The following is an 18,304-nucleotide window of genomic DNA, read 5'->3' as shown; positions in this document are numbered from 1 at the left end:
ATGTTTTTGAGCAAAGGAGAAGCGGAAATATTAGCAAATACAAGAAAATGCCCCTTGGATCGTTTTGGCCACTTGTTATCGTTTTGGTATTTGTTCCTGTACGCTGGTCATTTTCTGTGCAAGTGGAAACAGACATGTCTCCGTATGGAATAATACCAGCATATAAAATGTGTTTGATGTTTTGAAGAGCATTGTACCAGTGCTAATAGTTGGTTTGGTATGTATTTTAATGTGAGCCTTGTTTCTTTTACATGCAGCCAAAACCCAGAACAGGATTCTGTGAATGAAGCCAAAGTCTCTCTGTGCCGCTCCAGGTATCTCAGACCAACTTTTATATAGAACTGTGCTCCGATAGGCAACTGTTGGGAACTGTCAGGGACCACACTGCTGCGGCAGTTTCTGCTTTCCAATTGTTGGTATCACTGCGGGCCATATGTCAAGGCTGTGTTATAATGGTGCTTGCGGTTTCCTTCTGATACCAATCATCCGCCAGCATGGCATATGACTGCAGTTTATACCGACAGGAAAGCAGATATATTGGAAAAGTGTAGTCCCATAGACAGCTTCCAAACGTCTATAGGAACACCGTTTTATATACCTGGAACGGCGCACCGGATAAATCCATAGTCATTTTACGTGGACCATTGTTCCAGTAACTTACACTAATCGTTTATTTGGAACAGTGATCCGTATACTTTTATTTGGAACGCCGATCCACATAATTTAGCTGCAAAAATATGTGGTGCAGTGTTCCACTTACATTTTCAGGGTATGTGGAACACGGTTCCAAATGTAAAAGTGGAACTTTTTTGCAAAAAAGTTCCAGTTACTAAGTGGATCTTATGTGGATCCAGATTAAGAGTGTTGCGAAACGATCGGGAATGCCGGTGGCGGTCTGCGCGGCGTTCTCGTATACCCGTCGTTCTGCGGTGCAGCTTGCGAAGCGAAATAACCGCAAAATCATTTTGAGATCGGTGGGCCTTGAGAGTGGAGACAACTTTTACAAGGCACGCCACGTGCACCATTTTCGCACATATTCAGTAAATGAAACTACAGACGACGCTGAATGTGCAAAGCTACAACGTGTAGTTGGAAGTGCAAGTTGATTCATTCTTGAAGCCGTTGTAATAGGCACTTTTTATGTCATATTGTTGCCTGATTGCGGTTTGGCGCATCAAGGAAAATTTCGCAGCTAAATGGTCCGGCAATTCCGGCGTGGACGGCCGATTCAAGCATGATGTGGCCCTGGCACTCGCAGTCGATGAACGAACGGCGCCTTGCACGAACGAAGGATGAAGTTCGGGGGCGCATTCTAATTTACGCCCAAGGAAAAAGGCTGTGCTCCAAGAACGCTACGTAACCTCATTAGTTAAAGTAGAAACGTGGTTAATTTCACGGCCATGCGTTTCCAAAAGAAACTTTTTAATAGTTTCTTTTGGTCGGTGTCTCCGATTTTACTTCAAAAGAAATACCGCATGATAGTAAAACGTTATTGCCTCATCCGGAAAACCAATGTTTTATGTATTGATTTTCTGCAAGAAGCAGTAACAAAAAATAATTACTGCGCGGCTAAACTAGGACATAGACAGCTAGGAGGGTACAAAGCATCTGCCTTTAGTTTCACATCTCAATGCGTATTTTGCCGCATGTATATTTACCACCTACGCTTGAATAAACACAAACTGCGTCACTTACACTGCACTGAATTCCGTTGTCACAAGTTCTAGGCGTAAGCAAAACGCTCGGCAGAAAAAAAGAAGCTGCACAAATTTTGAGAACTGTCTGTAAATGCATTAAAATCCTTACACGGCTTCTCCATTTCACAAGACTTGCATTTTCTTCGTCGCACCAGACTCCTTCAATGCTGAAGGACTCTGGTCGCAGTCAGCGCGTCAATTCAAACAGCGGGTTTTAATTGTTTTGTTGGTGTTGAGTTAACCACATGATGCGCGGGATTGAAATGCACCTTTGTGATCTCGTCAGTTCATTTTTAGTTTTTTTTTGTTTTTGTTTTTGTTTCTAGACAAACGTGTGAAGGCGCACGAGAACTTTGCCATTTCATTTTATTTATTTCCATTTTTTTATTTAGTTACATCCCACGGACTGAAATGTCTTGACTAGGCATTACACAGATCACGTTGAGGTACCAGGCAATAATGCACTAAAAAGCACAGGTTGACGTCCATTAACACACTCTGTCGCACTGTTTAACCCTTTTGCAGTCTATAGGTCCGCGACGTCTATTTCACACGGGTGGGAAAATGTGGGACTGTAGCTTGGGCTGTTGTTTAGATTACTCCAATTCTCAATAAAATGACCACCACAAACGCGGAAATGCGGCTTCAGATCCCAGACTCAGGCGAAAAGCGAAAACGCCCGTGTGTTTGAGATTTCGGCGCACGTTAAAGATCCCCAGGGGGTCAAAATTAATCCAGAGCCCTCCACTATGGCGCGCCCCATCGCCTGTGTAGCGTCAGCGCGTTAAACCCCATAATCAATCAATCAATCAATCAATCAATCAATCAATCAATTAATCAATCAATCAATCAGCTGCCAGACTCCCGTGCAGTCACGCCTAAGAAACAGAACGCACAAAGCATATGCTTACAGAAAAAAATGCACGCCAATCCACCCTGTGAAGGTGGTTGGAAAGCGAAGCTGGAAACAACACCCAAAACAATTACCCATGTGACGTCACTTGAATTCACCCACGTAGCTCCACAAGGATTGAAACCAGAGACAAGTGAAATGCACTTAACCGCACCCTTTCTTACATCAAAGAGATATTCTTTGCTAAGGTCAAACCAATGCATACCCATGAATGATGGTTGGTTGAGTTGTATTTGCAATGCACATGAGCGGAAACTCTTTATTCATTAAATGAAAGGGAGCTCAGACCCGTTGTTAGGCGATCTCACTCCTCCTTCGTCTCTGCCGCCGCCGACAGAGGCGACGAGATTGGCGGCAGAGACAGAGAAGTGAGATGCCATGCGCTGGTGTGAGCTTCCATTAATTTTTACTAACTCCTAGCGCATGCGTAAGACGCGTGCACGCCCACTCACGCGCCGTGGGTGGAGCACCCAGCAGCGCGAGAGGTCGCGTGACGCTATCACGTGGCATTCAGGGAGAACGCCGGGGGTAAACCCACAGTAGTGCTCGGTGAGTGCACCGTCTGTCTTCCTAGTCTCCGCGTGGGCTCGCAGCTCAATCGGTAAGACAACGGGCTCTCGCTCCTTTTGTCTATTCATTCCAGGTTCGATTCCTGGCGGTGCCAGTAACTTTTTTTATTTGTTCGCGGGAGTTTTCGGTTGACACCATCGTTCGCGACAGAACTCTTGGTGGTAGAGGTAAAAAGCCTCGCTTTAAAAGTTTGTGAACTGCCACGTTTCCACGGCCACACAGTAATCTAACTCGTACGTAAGCGCTTCCCTCTTCAAAACAAACTGTACCGAGGTATTCCACCCTTAAGGCACATTCCCACTGGCGGCTCGGGCACGTCGCGCGACACGTGTCGCGCTATGAGGCGGTGTTCGCACTTGCGACAAGCCATGATGTGACTGCGTTTAGCGGAGATGTTACCCGACTTCGTGAAGCGAGATGCCTCTCGGCCAGGGTACTATTAAAACAAAAAAATATCCGTGTCTACCTCCGCCATGTTAGCGGTTCGTTTGCCTACCCTTTAGCTGATAGCACAACAAGCCACGAGCAGGAATTCCTTCCGCATTACTATCAACGTCCTATTAGACCCGAGTTACCACCTTGGCCAATAACAACTGTGCCAATACGTGGCCAATAACAACTGGCCAAGATACGTGGCCAATAACAAATACGTGGCCAAGATACGTGGCCAATAACAACTGTGCCTGGAATCAGCAAAAAGTCAGCGATGCCTCCACCGGCCTTTACCTACTACACACTTCAGCATATATCTCGCTGCTATGGCGGGTATACCCACGTATATGCTGATGGGTCCATGACTTTCGAATCTTCCGCCATAACGTAATGGGTACCATCCTCGGGGGCCTCTGTGAGCCAGAAGCTCAGTCACAAGATATCGGCTACAAAAACCGAGCTGGCTGCGCTGCAGATTGTCAGGGACTGCCCTCCAAAACCTTGGGTAATTTTCCTGGACTCCTACTCTGCGCTACAAACGCTTCTCAAGCGAGGAAGTAATCAAGGCCAATTGATACAAGAAATCAACGTCATACCCCCAGAGGCACTGCGCAACGGACACACTATTTCGTAGCAGTTGGTTGCCAGGACACTGTGGCATCACGGGCAATGTGATTTCTGATCGGCTCACGCGCAAGGGCCATTCCACGAGCTCGCCAGCACAACTCCCTTTATCCAAAGAGGACGTCAACGGAATAGCCACAACTATCGGATGGCGCATGCAATCGCAGCACTGGCGGAACCCGGACGTGCAGTACGTCCCCCTTTACGCTCTCGACCCGCAGTGTACGTTTCGTATACCTCACGGTTTAGCGAGGCAAACTGAGTGTGCTATAGATCGCCTGCGCCTCAAAGTAGCCTATGCCAAAAGCTTTCTTAACAAATCGGTCTGGTGGCATCACCTCTTTTTAGATGCGACTGCATCTCATTCACTCGCCTTGGCCCTGCATCCGGCGTCGGCGTTGTTGTCGGCGTCCGCCCCTCCCCCATTCTCCTCGCCGCGAGAGCTGCGCTCTCCGCCGCTCACCCCCTCTCCTCTCCGATAGCGAACACTCTCTCGCGAGGGGCATTGGATTCGATTGGATTGGCTTGACTTGGCTTGGATTAAAGTGGATTGTGTTGGATTGTGTTGCGTCATAGCCGCGGCAGACGCACTGGCGCCGGCGCGTCCCCTCACCGTTATGCGCGCTATAAAAGTTAAAACGCGGTGCCTGCGCCGCTCCGCTCCATCGTTCCAGCGCCGTTCCTCCGCTGTCCAACGCTGCAACGTGAACCCCCTATGCGTCGCATTTACACAGGGGTTCCCGCGAGGGGAGGTGGGAGTTTTTTGTCCCCTTTGCGGTGTACGAGAAGACACCGAACACCTGTTCTGTGTTTGTACACGTTTCAATTCGGCGCGAATGACAGCGCGAAGTTTATTACGGGCGAGAACTCTCAGCATGAAGGACTTTTTAAGCCCCTGCAACACCGAAGACAGTGCGGTGCGGAGTATTAAAGCTCTTGTGCGTTTTCTTAGAGACTCTGGACACGATTCCAGCCCGTGACTGCCTCTGTCGTTTTTTTATGTGTGTGCGTGTCTCCGTCTGGTGGATTTTGTTTAGTTTTTCATTTTCTTATTTGTATTATTCGTGTTAGCATTTAACCCTCATCACATGTTCACCAACCATCTGAAGTAGCAAGCCCAGCATTATGCAGGGCTAACCTCTTCGGTCTCATTAAAGAATTTCTCTCTCTCTCTCTCTCTCTCTCTCTCTCTCTCTCTCTTTCTTTCTCTCTACCCGACTTGTACGACTTCCTTGGTGCTTCAACCATTCGCCGTCAAAGAAAAGTATGTTACACAATCGCGACAAAAACAGTGTGGGAATCGTGGAGAACCGCGACCTGCGATCCCGAGCCAGCGCGCGCTTCGGGAGAGACGCTTGTGCGCTGAAACCGGTCCGGCGCTCCGCTGGTTCGTCGGCGTCCCCCGAGAGATGGCGCCACCGATGTGTGCGGGGATAGGCGCGCGGGCGCGGGCGGCGCGAGCGTGCGCGCACGGGAGTCTGGAGGAGTCTCGTCGGAGACCCGGTCGGGGCGAGATCGGCGGAACGCGGCGGTGGTGGATACATGCATCTCAGGTGGGAGCTTTGTTTGTCGCGCGCCGTGAGTGCCTGCCTCCCGTTCGCGGTCACGACCCGGACGGCGTGATTCGTGAACGCCGTCGAGCCTTGTGCTCGCATGCTTTGGGATTCCCCAAATAAACGGCTGTGCTTCGGCACTACTGTCTACTGCGTTCTAGTATCGGCGAACCTCGCTGGGCTGCCGTAGCCATGGGAGCCCGCGTGGTTGACACGCCGGGAGCTAGCGTGGGGGCCTACTCCAGAGTGCTGGCAAGGTCCCAGAGGAACCCCTCGTATATCCCACATGGCGCCCAACGTGGGGCTCGTATTCAGACGCATGCGAGGTTGCTAGCTCCCCGAGAAATGCGTTGCTGCAGTCGCAGCCCGCTACCCTTTGTCCGGAAGACTTCGGACGAAACGCCTCGCGCCAGTCGGTTGCAGGCAGACAGTTATGATGCCCGATACAGCCGTGACGGCAAATGTGTAAGCTTTCCTACCCGCACCAGGCGGTGAGTCAGTAGGATACCTCCGAGCACCGCAGTCCCGGCCCGCTTGCGAGACGGGAGGTGCGTAGGCCTTCTTCCAACATGGCGGCCGGTCGCCTTCCTCGTAGCGCCGTCCCCGCGCAGTCGCGCCGGCGGCGCCGGTTGAAGTTTCCCGCAGGCGCGGCGGACACTACTGAGCGAGGGTGCGGTGTTTGGGAGTTCGCAAGCCGCACGATGAGGCCGCCGCTACTGCGCTTCGAGTCCGAGGCGGAGTATTTGCCGATTTGACGCCTGACAAAGAGCGAGGGGGATCGCTGAAGAATCAGTCTCCTCTCGCTGCGGGGGGAAGCGGGAGCAATGGGACCGTTGTCTCCGCGCTTCCGGAGTGCGTGCGTCTCGATGCCGTGAAGTCTCCGCTCGAGATTGCGTTTAGGCAGTAAGAGCTTCGCGCGGCTCGGCAGCGGGCTCGTTGGTCGCGAGAGATCGGCAGTCTTAGTAAGAGACGGACTCTCAGGCGACCTATACCGGTGATATGCGCCCGTAAGCCACTGGTATTGCGGTTGGCGCTGGCTCTACGGCAGCTTGTATTGCTGCGAGTGAGTTGCAGGAGCCCGCCTGCTTGATGCTGACGCTACTTTGCCGACCAACGCACCAAGCGGAAATTACTCGGACGGGTGTTTCGATGCTGACCCCCCCCCCCCCCCCCCCGTAATAGTCAGGCGAGCTGCCTCCAGGCGGGGGTGGCTGCTGGAGCACAGTTGCCGGACTCGTGATTCCGCGAGCAAGCGAACGTGCAAGGGGGCACCCTCGGGCATCTTTGTTACCCTATTTGGCGAGATCGTCGATAAGGTTTCCGGCCAGTCACAGGAGATTGCGGAGTCCCGCTGCTCCCCACGTCAAGTTTGGGAATCGTTTAAACTGGACGGTGAGAGCGAGACCTGCAAACGGATACAACCGGGAGCCACGCCAGTCACCACTGCCACGGACAGCGAGGAGGGCCTGCTGAACCACCGGCGGGACCGAGCGCGGCCCGCGGAGCTACCGCCAGTTGCTGCTCCGGCCTGCCGGTCGGCAGCCAACCGTTCGGGAGGACCTGCGGCCGAAGCGGCCACGGAACCCAGGAGGCGGCGGGATCTGGCGCCTACGCGAGCGGCGCGAGCCTTCGGGCAGCCGCAGTGGGCGCGGCCGTTCCTGTTGCCGCCTCGAGCTGGGAGTGGGGGTTGCATCATGGCGCGACCCCGGCGTTCGTCGGCTGCGGCTGCAGGCTACCCCCGGGCCTGCCAACCTGCTGTGCTGCCCAACCGCGAGAGACTTGGAACCATTGCAATGTGTTTGCGGGTTTGTGAGGCGAGCATCGCGACGGCGGCATCGTGTGGCGAACTTTGGTGTGGAGTGGCGTTCGGTGGCTGTTTTGCTGACTTGAGACGTCGTGACGAGTGAGGTGCAACGTGGCGTCACTCGAGCTCAAGTGGCGTCCAGTTTTAGGGGGGAGGAGTGTGGGAATCGTGGAGAACCGCGACCTGCGATCCCGAGCCAGCGCGCGCTTCGGGAGAGACGCTTGTGCGCTGAAACCGGTCCGGCGCTCCGCTGGTTCGTCGGCGTCCCCCGAGAGATGGCGCCACCGATGTGTGCGGGGATAGGCGCGCGGGCGCGGGCGGCGCGAGCGGGCGCGCACGGGAGTCTGGAGGAGTCTCGTCGGAGACCCGGTCGGGGCGAGATCGGCGGAACGCGGCGGTGGTGGATACATGCATCTCAGGTAGGAGCTTTGTTTGTCGCGCGCCGTGAGTGCCTGCCTCCCGTTCGCGGTCACGACCCGGACGGCGTGATTCGTGAACGCCGTCGAGCCTTGTGCTCGCATGCTTTGGGATTCCCCAAATAAACGGCTGTGCTTCGGCACTACTGTCTACTGCGTTCTCGTATCGGCGAACCTCGCTGGGCTGCCGTAGCCATGGGAGCCCGCGTGGTTGACACGCCGGGAGCTAGCGTGGGGGCCTACTCCAGAGTGCTGGCAAGGTCTCAGAGGAACCCCTCGTATATCCCACAACAGGTAGAAATCACTGTAAAACCCATACTACTAAACTGTAATAGTGCCGAAAGCATTGCGGGTTGTGGGTGGTGTCGAAAATAACGAACTCAAGCAGACTCCTTTCAGCATATTATGGCCGGAAGAAATACACACGCTTTCTTACACGTCACAATACTTTTATGCCGACCCGCTCAGTTGGCTTCTTTTCACAGACGCAGAAGTTCTGGCACCTTCGAACTCCATGGTGTTTACTACTCGCCGATAGCTACGAAAAGGCTGTAAGTCAGCCTACCGTCCCGATATCCATCTATCCTTACACGAAGATTACCTGCTTTTGCAATTTAAACACATTTCTCTATACTGATGAATCCACGCTGTTCGTTGATTCGTGTATGTGTATGCAGAAGCCACTGACCAAAGAACCGAAGTGCACGGGACGTTGCTCGCCGGCTCAACCACAGGCTCAACTTGCGCCCCCCTCGGCGGGGCGGGCGGCGGCTCGTCCGCCGTTTTGAATGCCGGATGCAAACAAATGTTTCGTTTCCGGCTACGTCACCCGACTCCGCAGCCATGATTAGCTATCTGGTTTTACGATATCGTCGCGCAACTAGGAATTTCGGTCCAAGAGCGATCGGCTCAGCCGTCGCAAAGCGACGAAAAGCGCAAAGCGCCGACTCATCGCTTCGGGACGTCGCGCGACGTGGCGGATCGCCAGAGGGAATGTGCCTTTAAAGCTAGTGAGGAACCGTTGTGATTGAAGCTGGTAAAATGAATGAATAATACTTTTATTTGTACTCAAGGCGTGTGAAGCCAGGCGTACAGGGCCGCAAAAGGTAGAACTGCCCATACCAATGAGTCTTGTGCGCCTGACCTTAGAAGCATTCGACGAGTTTCCATAGCTATTAGTGCACCCAACAACACGTCTGCCTGACTTCGTTTCAGCGGGCATATCAGGTCAAAACACCACCTAAACATAAAAAATTCCGAAGCAAACATGACAAAAACAACGTAAAGCTGCGTATTCCAATGCGCCGGCCCATTCCGGTAACAAGGGAAGTGCCACTAGGTATGATAGGTCTGCTGCTGAATCTGCAGACCTTCGCAGGACTGCTGCTCTGATATTGTCTTCCTTTTCGCTGTTCATTGGTATTGGTAAGGACGCCACTGTAATTTTACTGTGGTCTTAGTGGCTTATTTGTTTATCTTCTTGAAAATAGTTTAGGGCGAATTTCAGCAGTCGTAGGAGGCATTGTCCTGGAATAGGGCTTCGTAGTCTAGCGAGTTGACTTTGTTTGGGTGCTGCTACGGTGTTTTCACATGTTACGTAGGGTTCAGTGTTCTGTTGAAGGGGTGCTCATCGCGTCTCTCATGGTGAGCTTGGTGGATTCGCCGAGGGGCTCATGGTGTTGTTTGTTGTTTGCTTGTTTAGCGTACACTATGGCAACAGCACATAATGGACTGGGACAAAAAGAGAAAAGTCCCCACTGAAGTCACAGCAGCAGACGTATATGTGTAGACGGAACAAATAAAGCTTTTTTTCTGGTGGATGGGAACAACACAAACGCCCATGTTCAGATTGCGGCGCACGTTAAAGATCCACAGGTGGCCGGAATGAATCCGGAGCCCTCCACCACGACACGCCTCATAACCCAGGAGTAGCTTCGGCCCCCTAAACAGGCCTAACTTGACTTGATTTTAGAATGAATACAACAGCCCACGAATAAACACACCAAAGCTTAGTACGTACTACACATAGGCCAACTGGCAACGGTCAAAACACCTACTTCGCTGCTGGGAAGCCGGGCAAGAGCTCCTCAAAAGATGGAAACGTATCAAGACCAACAGTTCCAAGTTGGTCTTGATTTTCAATTAATAGTTAATTGATAGTGAAGCTGGAAATATATCTGCGTGCTCCCCGATTTCAACGCATATGCTTCAGGGTCCGAGTGCGGTCCAGGAAAACTGCTGTGACTCACGTACCTTAGTAGATAATTCATGGCAGTTAATACCATGTTTGACCTCTAAAAAACTCTACAGCAATGCCGAGCTTCACGTGTATTTTATCAACAGTGAGTGCACGCCTGTGTTAAAAAACGTTTGCGCAGTGTGCCCCCCCCCCCCCCTGCTTAAAACTCATGGGTTTCTAAGTGAGGAGTGCGGATAAGTAACACGGCTCTAACTTTAGTTTTAATAGGCACTGTTAAAAAGTATATTGTTTGCCACGGAATCTTCATGGAACTAACGAGTTTTGTCTTGCGATAGGAGCTCTCAAAGGACTCGTATGGCTTCCACTGGACTTCCACTGCCGCTTGCTAATCGAAAAACGAATCCTATCAAACAAGTTTCCATGGAAATTTGTTCAACAGAATTACAGCGTGCTTGTGCGGTAGAATAGAAGTCAAGTCTTCCAGGTTTCCTTGCGTTACGTATGCTAGAAAACTAAAAGAGAAGTATGCAAGTATGCAATATTTCACTATGCATAATTTTGCATCTTGCTTACCTCTGGTACTCGTCATTAACGCGGCGCTGTATTTCCGCAGTAATCTACATTCATTTAAAGCGACCACAGTGCCAGACATTTCGTCTTTGTTCCCGGTGTCTTGCGTTGCGACTATAATTGTTGGTTACTCATTGCAGCTGAACTCCAAGCAGTCAGCGTATCTGCTTTGCACACCTGCTTCTCACCTCCTCGGCGTTCATCACAATTTTTCCCCTTGTGCGGGGAAATAATTAATTATCTATGTAAGTCTACTTATTGCGCTCAATAACCAAATAAGCAAGGAGTAAGTTATGGCACACGATTCTTTCTAAGGGCTTACGTGGCGTTTATTTTCTCTCCCGGAAAAATCTTGCGATGCAGTCCTCCAGTGCGCGGAGGCAAGGCCAGCTGCTGTCGCTGGCCCTCGAGGGCTCGGCGTAAGCAGGCAACTTCAGCGGCCGGCCAAACTAGTCAAGCCAGCGTGAAGCGCGCACGGCGTCCCCCCGGCCGCAGCCCAGCGCCGCCGCTGAGCGAGGAGACGTCGTTAACGCTGGCCGACGAAGAAAAAGAGCAGCCTCTGCGTGCCAAATCTGACACCCAAAAGCGCGAGTGAAACTCGGGGCGCTGTTAAAGAGCGCCTAAAGAGGAAGTAATCAGGGGCCCCGCTTATGGGGAGCAGATTGAGCCCCGGAGCCGGTAAGCGACAGACGCGGACCGTTAGCGCGGGACGATAACAATCTATCGACCGCGTTGTTTACGCCCGCCAAGAAAGAAACAGCCTGACGAGTTTGGCGACCGACGCTCGCAGCAATGTTTAACGCGCCATTGGAATTCATTAATTGCTGCTGTGGATTATAGAGCTCGCGCACTCGTTAGAGAGCCGCCTCTCCTCTGGCGTCCAGGAGGAGCAAGCCCATCTAGTCACGGCGGTCGCCGCTTGCTGTGCACGTCGCGTGCTCGCAGCGAGCTCTAATATCAGCCGGGGGCCCGAGAGCTTTACGTGTCAGGGACACGGCGGGAGAGAACAAAGCGATTAGTGGGGTTACTTACCCCGCTTCTGAACTTAAGCCCATGATCTCTTTTTCGGTCCCCTGTTTAAGACCCGCGTTCGGCTGCCCGGGCTCTGCGTGCATGGTCAAAGTTCCCTCGATCTCGTCAGCCCAGAATACGAACCCTGCATGTGGTTGTACAGGGGCGACGCCCATTTCACTAGGGTGACGGATTCGGTACGGGTGTATATTATGGTGACAACTTCACTGAAGATGAACGTTGCATGTCCTTCATTCGCTCTCGTCATATTTGTAGGCGGTTAGTATGGGCACCCTATCCATTAAACTGTTCGCTATCTGTGACCACCACAGACGCTGACTGTCCCGTCACAGGAGAGGACTCACGAAGACCGCCAGGATGCCATCCTAAATGCAAATAGACAGAGGTGCGTGTGTCCATAAGAAAATATTTATTTATGTAGTTGGGCCAGAAGGCTCATGTGAAACTTGTACTTTTCGGCGCACAGCCTTTATGCGCTGTTTGGGGACGCCGACAGCATGCTTGAATACCGTTCGGTAATAAGATACGACGAGTGGAACTGAGCCCATGCAGTGTTATCTGCGGCTGCTCAGGGGAACAACTCGATGCCGCCGGGGAGGGGATCGAGGCCGCACTCCTGGCGCCAGTCTTCTACGACGTACGGCTTGGCGATCTCCTTGAATGTGGGCAGGCTGCAGCGGAAGCCTTCACAACCCGGGATCTCAAGCCGGTAGGGCTTGCGCGTTGTGTCGTTCTTGAAGAGCATCTGGATGAAAAAGTTGCCGTTGGCGTCCTCGTGGAGCTCTGTGATGATCGCGGTCGACGAGGGCACGGCCAGCTGGTTGAAGACGCCGAAGGCGGACGCGAAGGCGGCGATGAGCACGTCGTGCTGTTCGCGAGCAAGAAAACCGATGCAGGCGTGAGTGCTTGGGTAAACTGGCAAGGGCTAGACCCAGCCGTCTAGCTACAGCGACATGAAAAGGCTAACATATCGGCGCCAGTCTTACATTTGCAGCAGCTGGTTACCCTACGCACGCAGCTGTAGCACAAATACCAGGCCGTTGAGGAAATGTGCGTATTCAAAGATTCAAGATGTGGGGTTGCACGCTCCAAAAAACTACCCGGCAGGTGAGGCGCCCCGTAATAAGAGGCTCTCAAATAATCTAGGCCATAAGGTGACAATTCATCTGTCTTCTGTTCTCGTGCATTTCCTCGGAGAACTGTGGTGTTAACGGGAATAACTACTCTCACGAATCAAGCTAGTTCACAGCACTTACTTTTCCAGCATTGAAAGATGTCGTCCGGACTTTGAATTCCAGTATAAACGAAGCTGAATTGGCTCTTCGCAATTCCTTCCAAACATCTCGTGTGCCCCAGAAACTATCAAATACAGTCGCTTGAGCGTTGTTGTTTTATCACAATCCGCCCGGATCGCGGTGTGCCGCACAACCCACTGTACGCGCCAGCCACGCTACTCACAGTGTTCCCCTAATAATAATACGAAAGTCTTAGCCAGTACTTTCTGAACAATGAGTGCAACCAGCGGAAGTGTTTTGTCGGCTGCTGCTTTCCATACCAGTTGCCCGAACAGAGGCTCTGCGCTGCCGGCGCCAGAAACTACAGGTTCACGCTGCCGAAGTAGTTACTAAACTCAGCCGCCAAGAGGACCCTCTCCAAATTCTTTGCCTCGTAATATCTCAAAATCAAAACACCATAACATCTGCGCTCAACTTTCGCATTAAGGAGTACGGTAATTGTCGGTGAGTTTCATTTACTTGATTCCCTTGCAGAACCCCGCTGATTCTGCATGTATTTCAAGAAGTAAATGAGCAGGTTAAGACCATTGTAACGAATTCATAAAGTTAATTTACATTGTAGCGAACAAGAAGAATAATTAGATCGAAGCCCCCCGCACACCCATTTAGCCCTATTCGGGCCTTAGTGAAACGGCCCTTAAACAAGCCACCTGCATTGTGTAAGGGGCACATCAATGATTTTTCGGTTTTATACTTCGCTGAAGAAAGAGGTTAAAAGATGGTAACTGATTACACGCAGCAGGTAACTTTCCTTCAAAGTAGCAGCGAATTGTAATTTCCTTTCTCCAAGTGTAGTAACACACTTTTCGAAATGTTTACGCTATTCTGTCACGTTCAGATTTTGTCTGCAAGGAAGCCGTGCGTCCTGAAAAGAGCGCGGCGGCAAGTGAAACTTTACTTACCGATCCATACATGTACAGCTTCACGTTGGATTCGCCCTTCGCGACCTGGTCTGAGTGCCGCAAAATTTCTCGAATCATAAGACCTGTTCGAAATAAAGTTTAGGAAAAACAGGCGCGTACTTTAAATTGCGCCTATATAAAAAAGCACTAATAATTGCGCCTATATCATATAAAAAAGCACAAGAGGCCTCCGCCCGTGGTGTAAAACACAGGCGACATACGATATTCATCAGACGGGCAGCTACTTCACAACACCACGTATATGGCCAATGTCAATAATGTAAGAATACGCCCCTAGCAAGGGGTTCCCTTCTTTAATAATGCAAAAGCATATTTTGTAGAGTACCCGCCGGAAAATCGGGACACCTTATATCTGCAAAATAAATTCGTAATTGGTTGAGTTACCATATGAAATTCTTTCTATAGAATAAATTCATATGCTTGTGCCGTTCATAATTGATAGGAAACTAATAAAAAAAACGAAAACGTGCGATATCGTGCGCGAGCAATACAGTTGTGACAGTGGTGTGTGCCACACTTTTAAGTCGGACTGTTCGCAATGCAATAGTAAAATTTCATCTAAGAAATGCATTGATGTGCAGTAGTAAAATCGAATTCAGACTTTCAAAGTGTATAGGCTTGGTGTATAGCAGAATGGCTAGAAGGAATGCTCACGCATAAATAGGCAATTCTTAACATTTATGTACTACTTTTTATCAAGAATCGGCGCCAGGATAAGAGCTGAATAGGTTGTCTAAGCCTAGAAAACATGTTACTGCATGCCGGCGCCCTTTCAATAAAACAAAGGAGACAAAGAAGACAATGAAGGAATGTCAAAATAAATTGGGCCGCAGCCTAAAGAATCCACGAAGACAAAATACATGCTCGGTTCGTTTGAAGCATTCATTTACAGAGTCAGAATAAAAATAATGTCCATTTTAGCGCAAACTTTAGCTAATTAATTCAGATAATACAGAAAACAAACAAAAGACTGGCCACTAGCCAGTCGCTGACTCGCACTGCCCCTAGGATCTCCAGGGACTAGACTGATTGGCAGCCGCCAACAAAAGCTGCCGCCCGTAAGCTTGACTGCGCCATTTTATAGGCGGCCCTGCTTCTGTTTTATCGTTCCGGCTGAATTCTAGGCAGAGTTAGTGCATTTATCACCATGTTTCTCGTACCTCGCAGTGAGTCATTGCCGACATTGCGCAGGAGGCAATTTCCAATCCTGTCAATATTTCGAATCTTTTTTTAATGAAAACGACGTCCTTCGTAGGCGAAATGAAGCTGAGCGAGCTATGTAACGCTAGTTCTACCAAATAAAACAAAGATGTATGTGTGCTTGACGGCTCCTATAACACCCTACTAGCCGCCAATGCTTCCGGGAGCATATCGCAACCTGTGCTAAGAAGGCGCCACCACGCAGCACTGAACTGGACGTGTCATAGTCCCTTGGCCGGGATCAGATGGTGGGGCCGAGACATGTGACCCATCTATTGTAACCGCATCTGATTACATAAAAAAAAAATGAAACCCAGTTCCACCCAGTGTGAAATCTGCTGATACAGCGGAGCTGTGGGTTGTCTTTCCGAAGATTTTATTTAGCTTCGGCTTTTTTCTTGAGCCTAATGTTAGAGTCATCGTAGCGGCTAATTGCCGCATAATTTGTTTCCGGATAGTTTCGGTAAAACAACAGTAACAGAAGTTTTCTGTAATAATACTCCGTCCGTCAATTGCCATGTTCTGACAGCAGACATTAATTATGGAACATTTACGACTTCACTGTAATTATAGCAAGCAAGTTAAACTCGGCATAATGGTACAGTCGTCTTAGCGGCTAATTCTTATGTAATTTGTTTTGAGGCGCTTTCGATAACACAAGAGTGGCAGCCGTTTTACAGCGCAGCTGTCAGCCTGAAGTTGGTCGGACAATTTCCTGTCGCAAACAAAAACCCCGGCATGACCCAGCAGTTCTCACCTAAGACGCCGAGCGAATGCGTCCGGCTAATCAGGCGTACAGCATACAGCTCAAAATTTGTTTTAAAAAAACCACAAAGCAAGCATTGAAACCAACGGCATTATGGGTGATGAGGTTCCTGTGAACAATGGGCCCCCCTCCGAACCCGCTGTCATGTGTTCCTGGTAAATGTTATGTTTTCAGATTATGTTTGAAGGGTAAACAGGACTAGTTTCACTAAATAGAGCAGTTTTTGCCCAACACGCCTAGCGCATACGTCAGGCTAGGTAGTACCCAGCATTTGCCGCCAGTTTGAAGCAGAGCGAAAGCTACAAGCTCGTCGAGACGACGAGAAACATTTCATACCCTCCCCCATGAGTGGTTTACAACAGCTTCGCTGGACATCTACTTCTGCAGTGCGGTATGGCGATCATTTTTTAACACGAAAGTGTTTTATTCCGGGATTCACGAAGATTTCACTTACGTCATATCCGTCACGGAAGTGACGCCAGTACAACGAAGCAAGCGGCCTGTAAAGGGTGCACCCCTGCACACAGGGTCTTCTTGGGGGAAGCAACCTTTAGTATTAAAGAGTACCCTATACTTCGGGTTGTTCGTTTTCGGGTTTTATATTTTAACACGAAAGTGTTTTATTCCGGGATACACCAAGATTTCACTCACGTCATATCCGTCACGGGCATTATACTAGTACACCTTTGCCGAAGCGACCCGCCATTATGACGTCGCTCACCAAGCACACCCACAAGACAGCCGCCGACCCGCAAATAATGCTGAGCTGCAGATTTCGCTGCACATCTCACTTCCGTGTTTTACCGATTCCTATAACAGAGGAATCAACAACAGTTCTTTTCTGTAATCGCACTCTCTACGTGCATGGCCATGCTTCCCTGCACAACATGCAATCTGAGAAAGCCAGCTTACAAAACCCAAGCTTGCACCGATTTTTTAGAGGTGCTTCACGTCTAAATATCAATGCATTGCTGGGAAGTCATTCTTTTGGGGGCAATATAAGCCATCTTACAATATGAAAGCCCTAGCCTCCTTTTTGTGCGATTTTTGTAGCGTAAGCTTCATTGGCCGAGGTTGAGCGGTTTCGCGTGTGCCGTGAAGGGCCGTTCTGCGCAAGCGCGAGAAGCATTGGATTGGTTTGGATCGGATCGGATCGTATTGGATTGGATTGGATTGGTTTGGCTTGGATTGCATTTGATTTTGATTGGATTGGATTGGATTGGATTAAATTGGATTGTGTTGGATTGAAATCCAATCCAATTGGAGTACGGGTGCTGAACCTTAGCTCACGCTATGTATATCCTGGCATAGCCGAGCTAAGCCACTGCTAATTTTTTTTTCTATACCTGAAACCGGTTTTGTCGAGGCAGAGAAACCTGCTTAGGAGGGTTTGTGACACGCCACCAGCACATACTGTCGTCAAGCCCAGCCCTAGTACAACTCGATAAACACTTATTGGCCTCTTCCCCTTAATTTAACCGTAATCACTGCTGTGCCCCCTCAAACAATGTCAGTTATGCAAACACCATTACGCCAAGTCGTTGGAAGGGCGTAACGGTGTTAACGGTAAACGGTGTTAACGGCGTAATGGTAAAGGCAGGGGGAAAAAACCGAGTGAACTACACAGAAAAACGGAGTAAAAAGAAGGCGAACGACGCTTATCTATTAAGGAGATGTTAACTTGTGGTATCTGCGTGCCTATCGTTGATGGTGCTTCAGCTCCTCTCATGAGCTCTAAAGTGCTGTCGCACCGAGCGTGACTCCCGCTCTAATTTAGCTTCTGCTATTCGCTGCAGCAGTGCTGCTGCTGGTTAACCATTCCTTCCGTAGAACGCTAATTTTAGAGTGACCAACAACTTCCCCCGTAATTTCGAGAAGGCCACGAGATGCCTAAACAGGATCCTGTTACGTATGCGTATCAAAATTCTACACTTTTTATGATTTCAGGAATGACATGGGCGACGAGCAACCGTTACAGTGTTCGTTGTTTTAATTCAGCGGAGATTCTTTAACTCTCTTTTTTTTTTTAATGAAAACGACACAAAGTGAGCCTTCTGCTGCTGCCATTGCATGTCCAAATTCGGCATACACTTCACCTATTGAAATAGTTCTGTTGACGGCCATTTTTGAAGATGACAATGAAACATATGTTCAGATATTGAAGCATCGACGAAAATAAAAACTTTGTCGTATTTTCTACCGGCTCATTACAGGCGGGAAAACCTACCAAGCACGGTACTGCTTCGACACAAAAGAAAACGGGATCTTTAGTTATGAGCCATCCAAGCAAACTATTTTTCCTTAAAGGG

At 50.0% G+C, this 18,304-nt stretch overlaps 1 protein-coding gene and 1 long non-coding RNA gene across 2 annotated transcripts in view; one reads left to right on the top strand and one right to left on the bottom strand.

Annotated features, from left to right (window-relative positions):
* The window catches only part of LOC144172253 (uncharacterized), a 227,772-nt gene that overhangs the window by 126,399 nt on the left and 83,069 nt on the right, over positions 1-18,304 (top strand). The window lies entirely within an intron of this gene.
* The window catches only part of LOC144155308 (testicular acid phosphatase homolog), a 30,112-nt gene continuing 24,013 nt past the window's right edge, over positions 12,206-18,304 (bottom strand). Inside the window, exons 8-9 of the mRNA XM_077686656.1 lie at positions 14,009-14,091; positions 12,206-12,679 (exon numbers count right to left, since the gene is read on the bottom strand). Coding sequence (XP_077542782.1) covers positions 12,380-12,679; positions 14,009-14,091 — 383 coding nt within the window. The 3' untranslated portion in view covers positions 12,206-12,379. The remainder of the gene's footprint in view (positions 12,680-14,008; positions 14,092-18,304) is intronic.

Source organism: Haemaphysalis longicornis, unplaced genomic scaffold (genome assembly GCF_048455015.1).
Source record: "Haemaphysalis longicornis isolate Haplotype H1 unplaced genomic scaffold, Haemaphysalis longicornis Haplotype H1 scaffold_1, whole genome shotgun sequence".
Classification (NCBI taxonomy): Eukaryota; Metazoa; Arthropoda; class Arachnida; order Ixodida; family Ixodidae; genus Haemaphysalis; species Haemaphysalis longicornis.
Note: the sequence above shows the minus strand (reverse complement) of the source record. Positions and strands in the feature narration are given on the sequence as shown.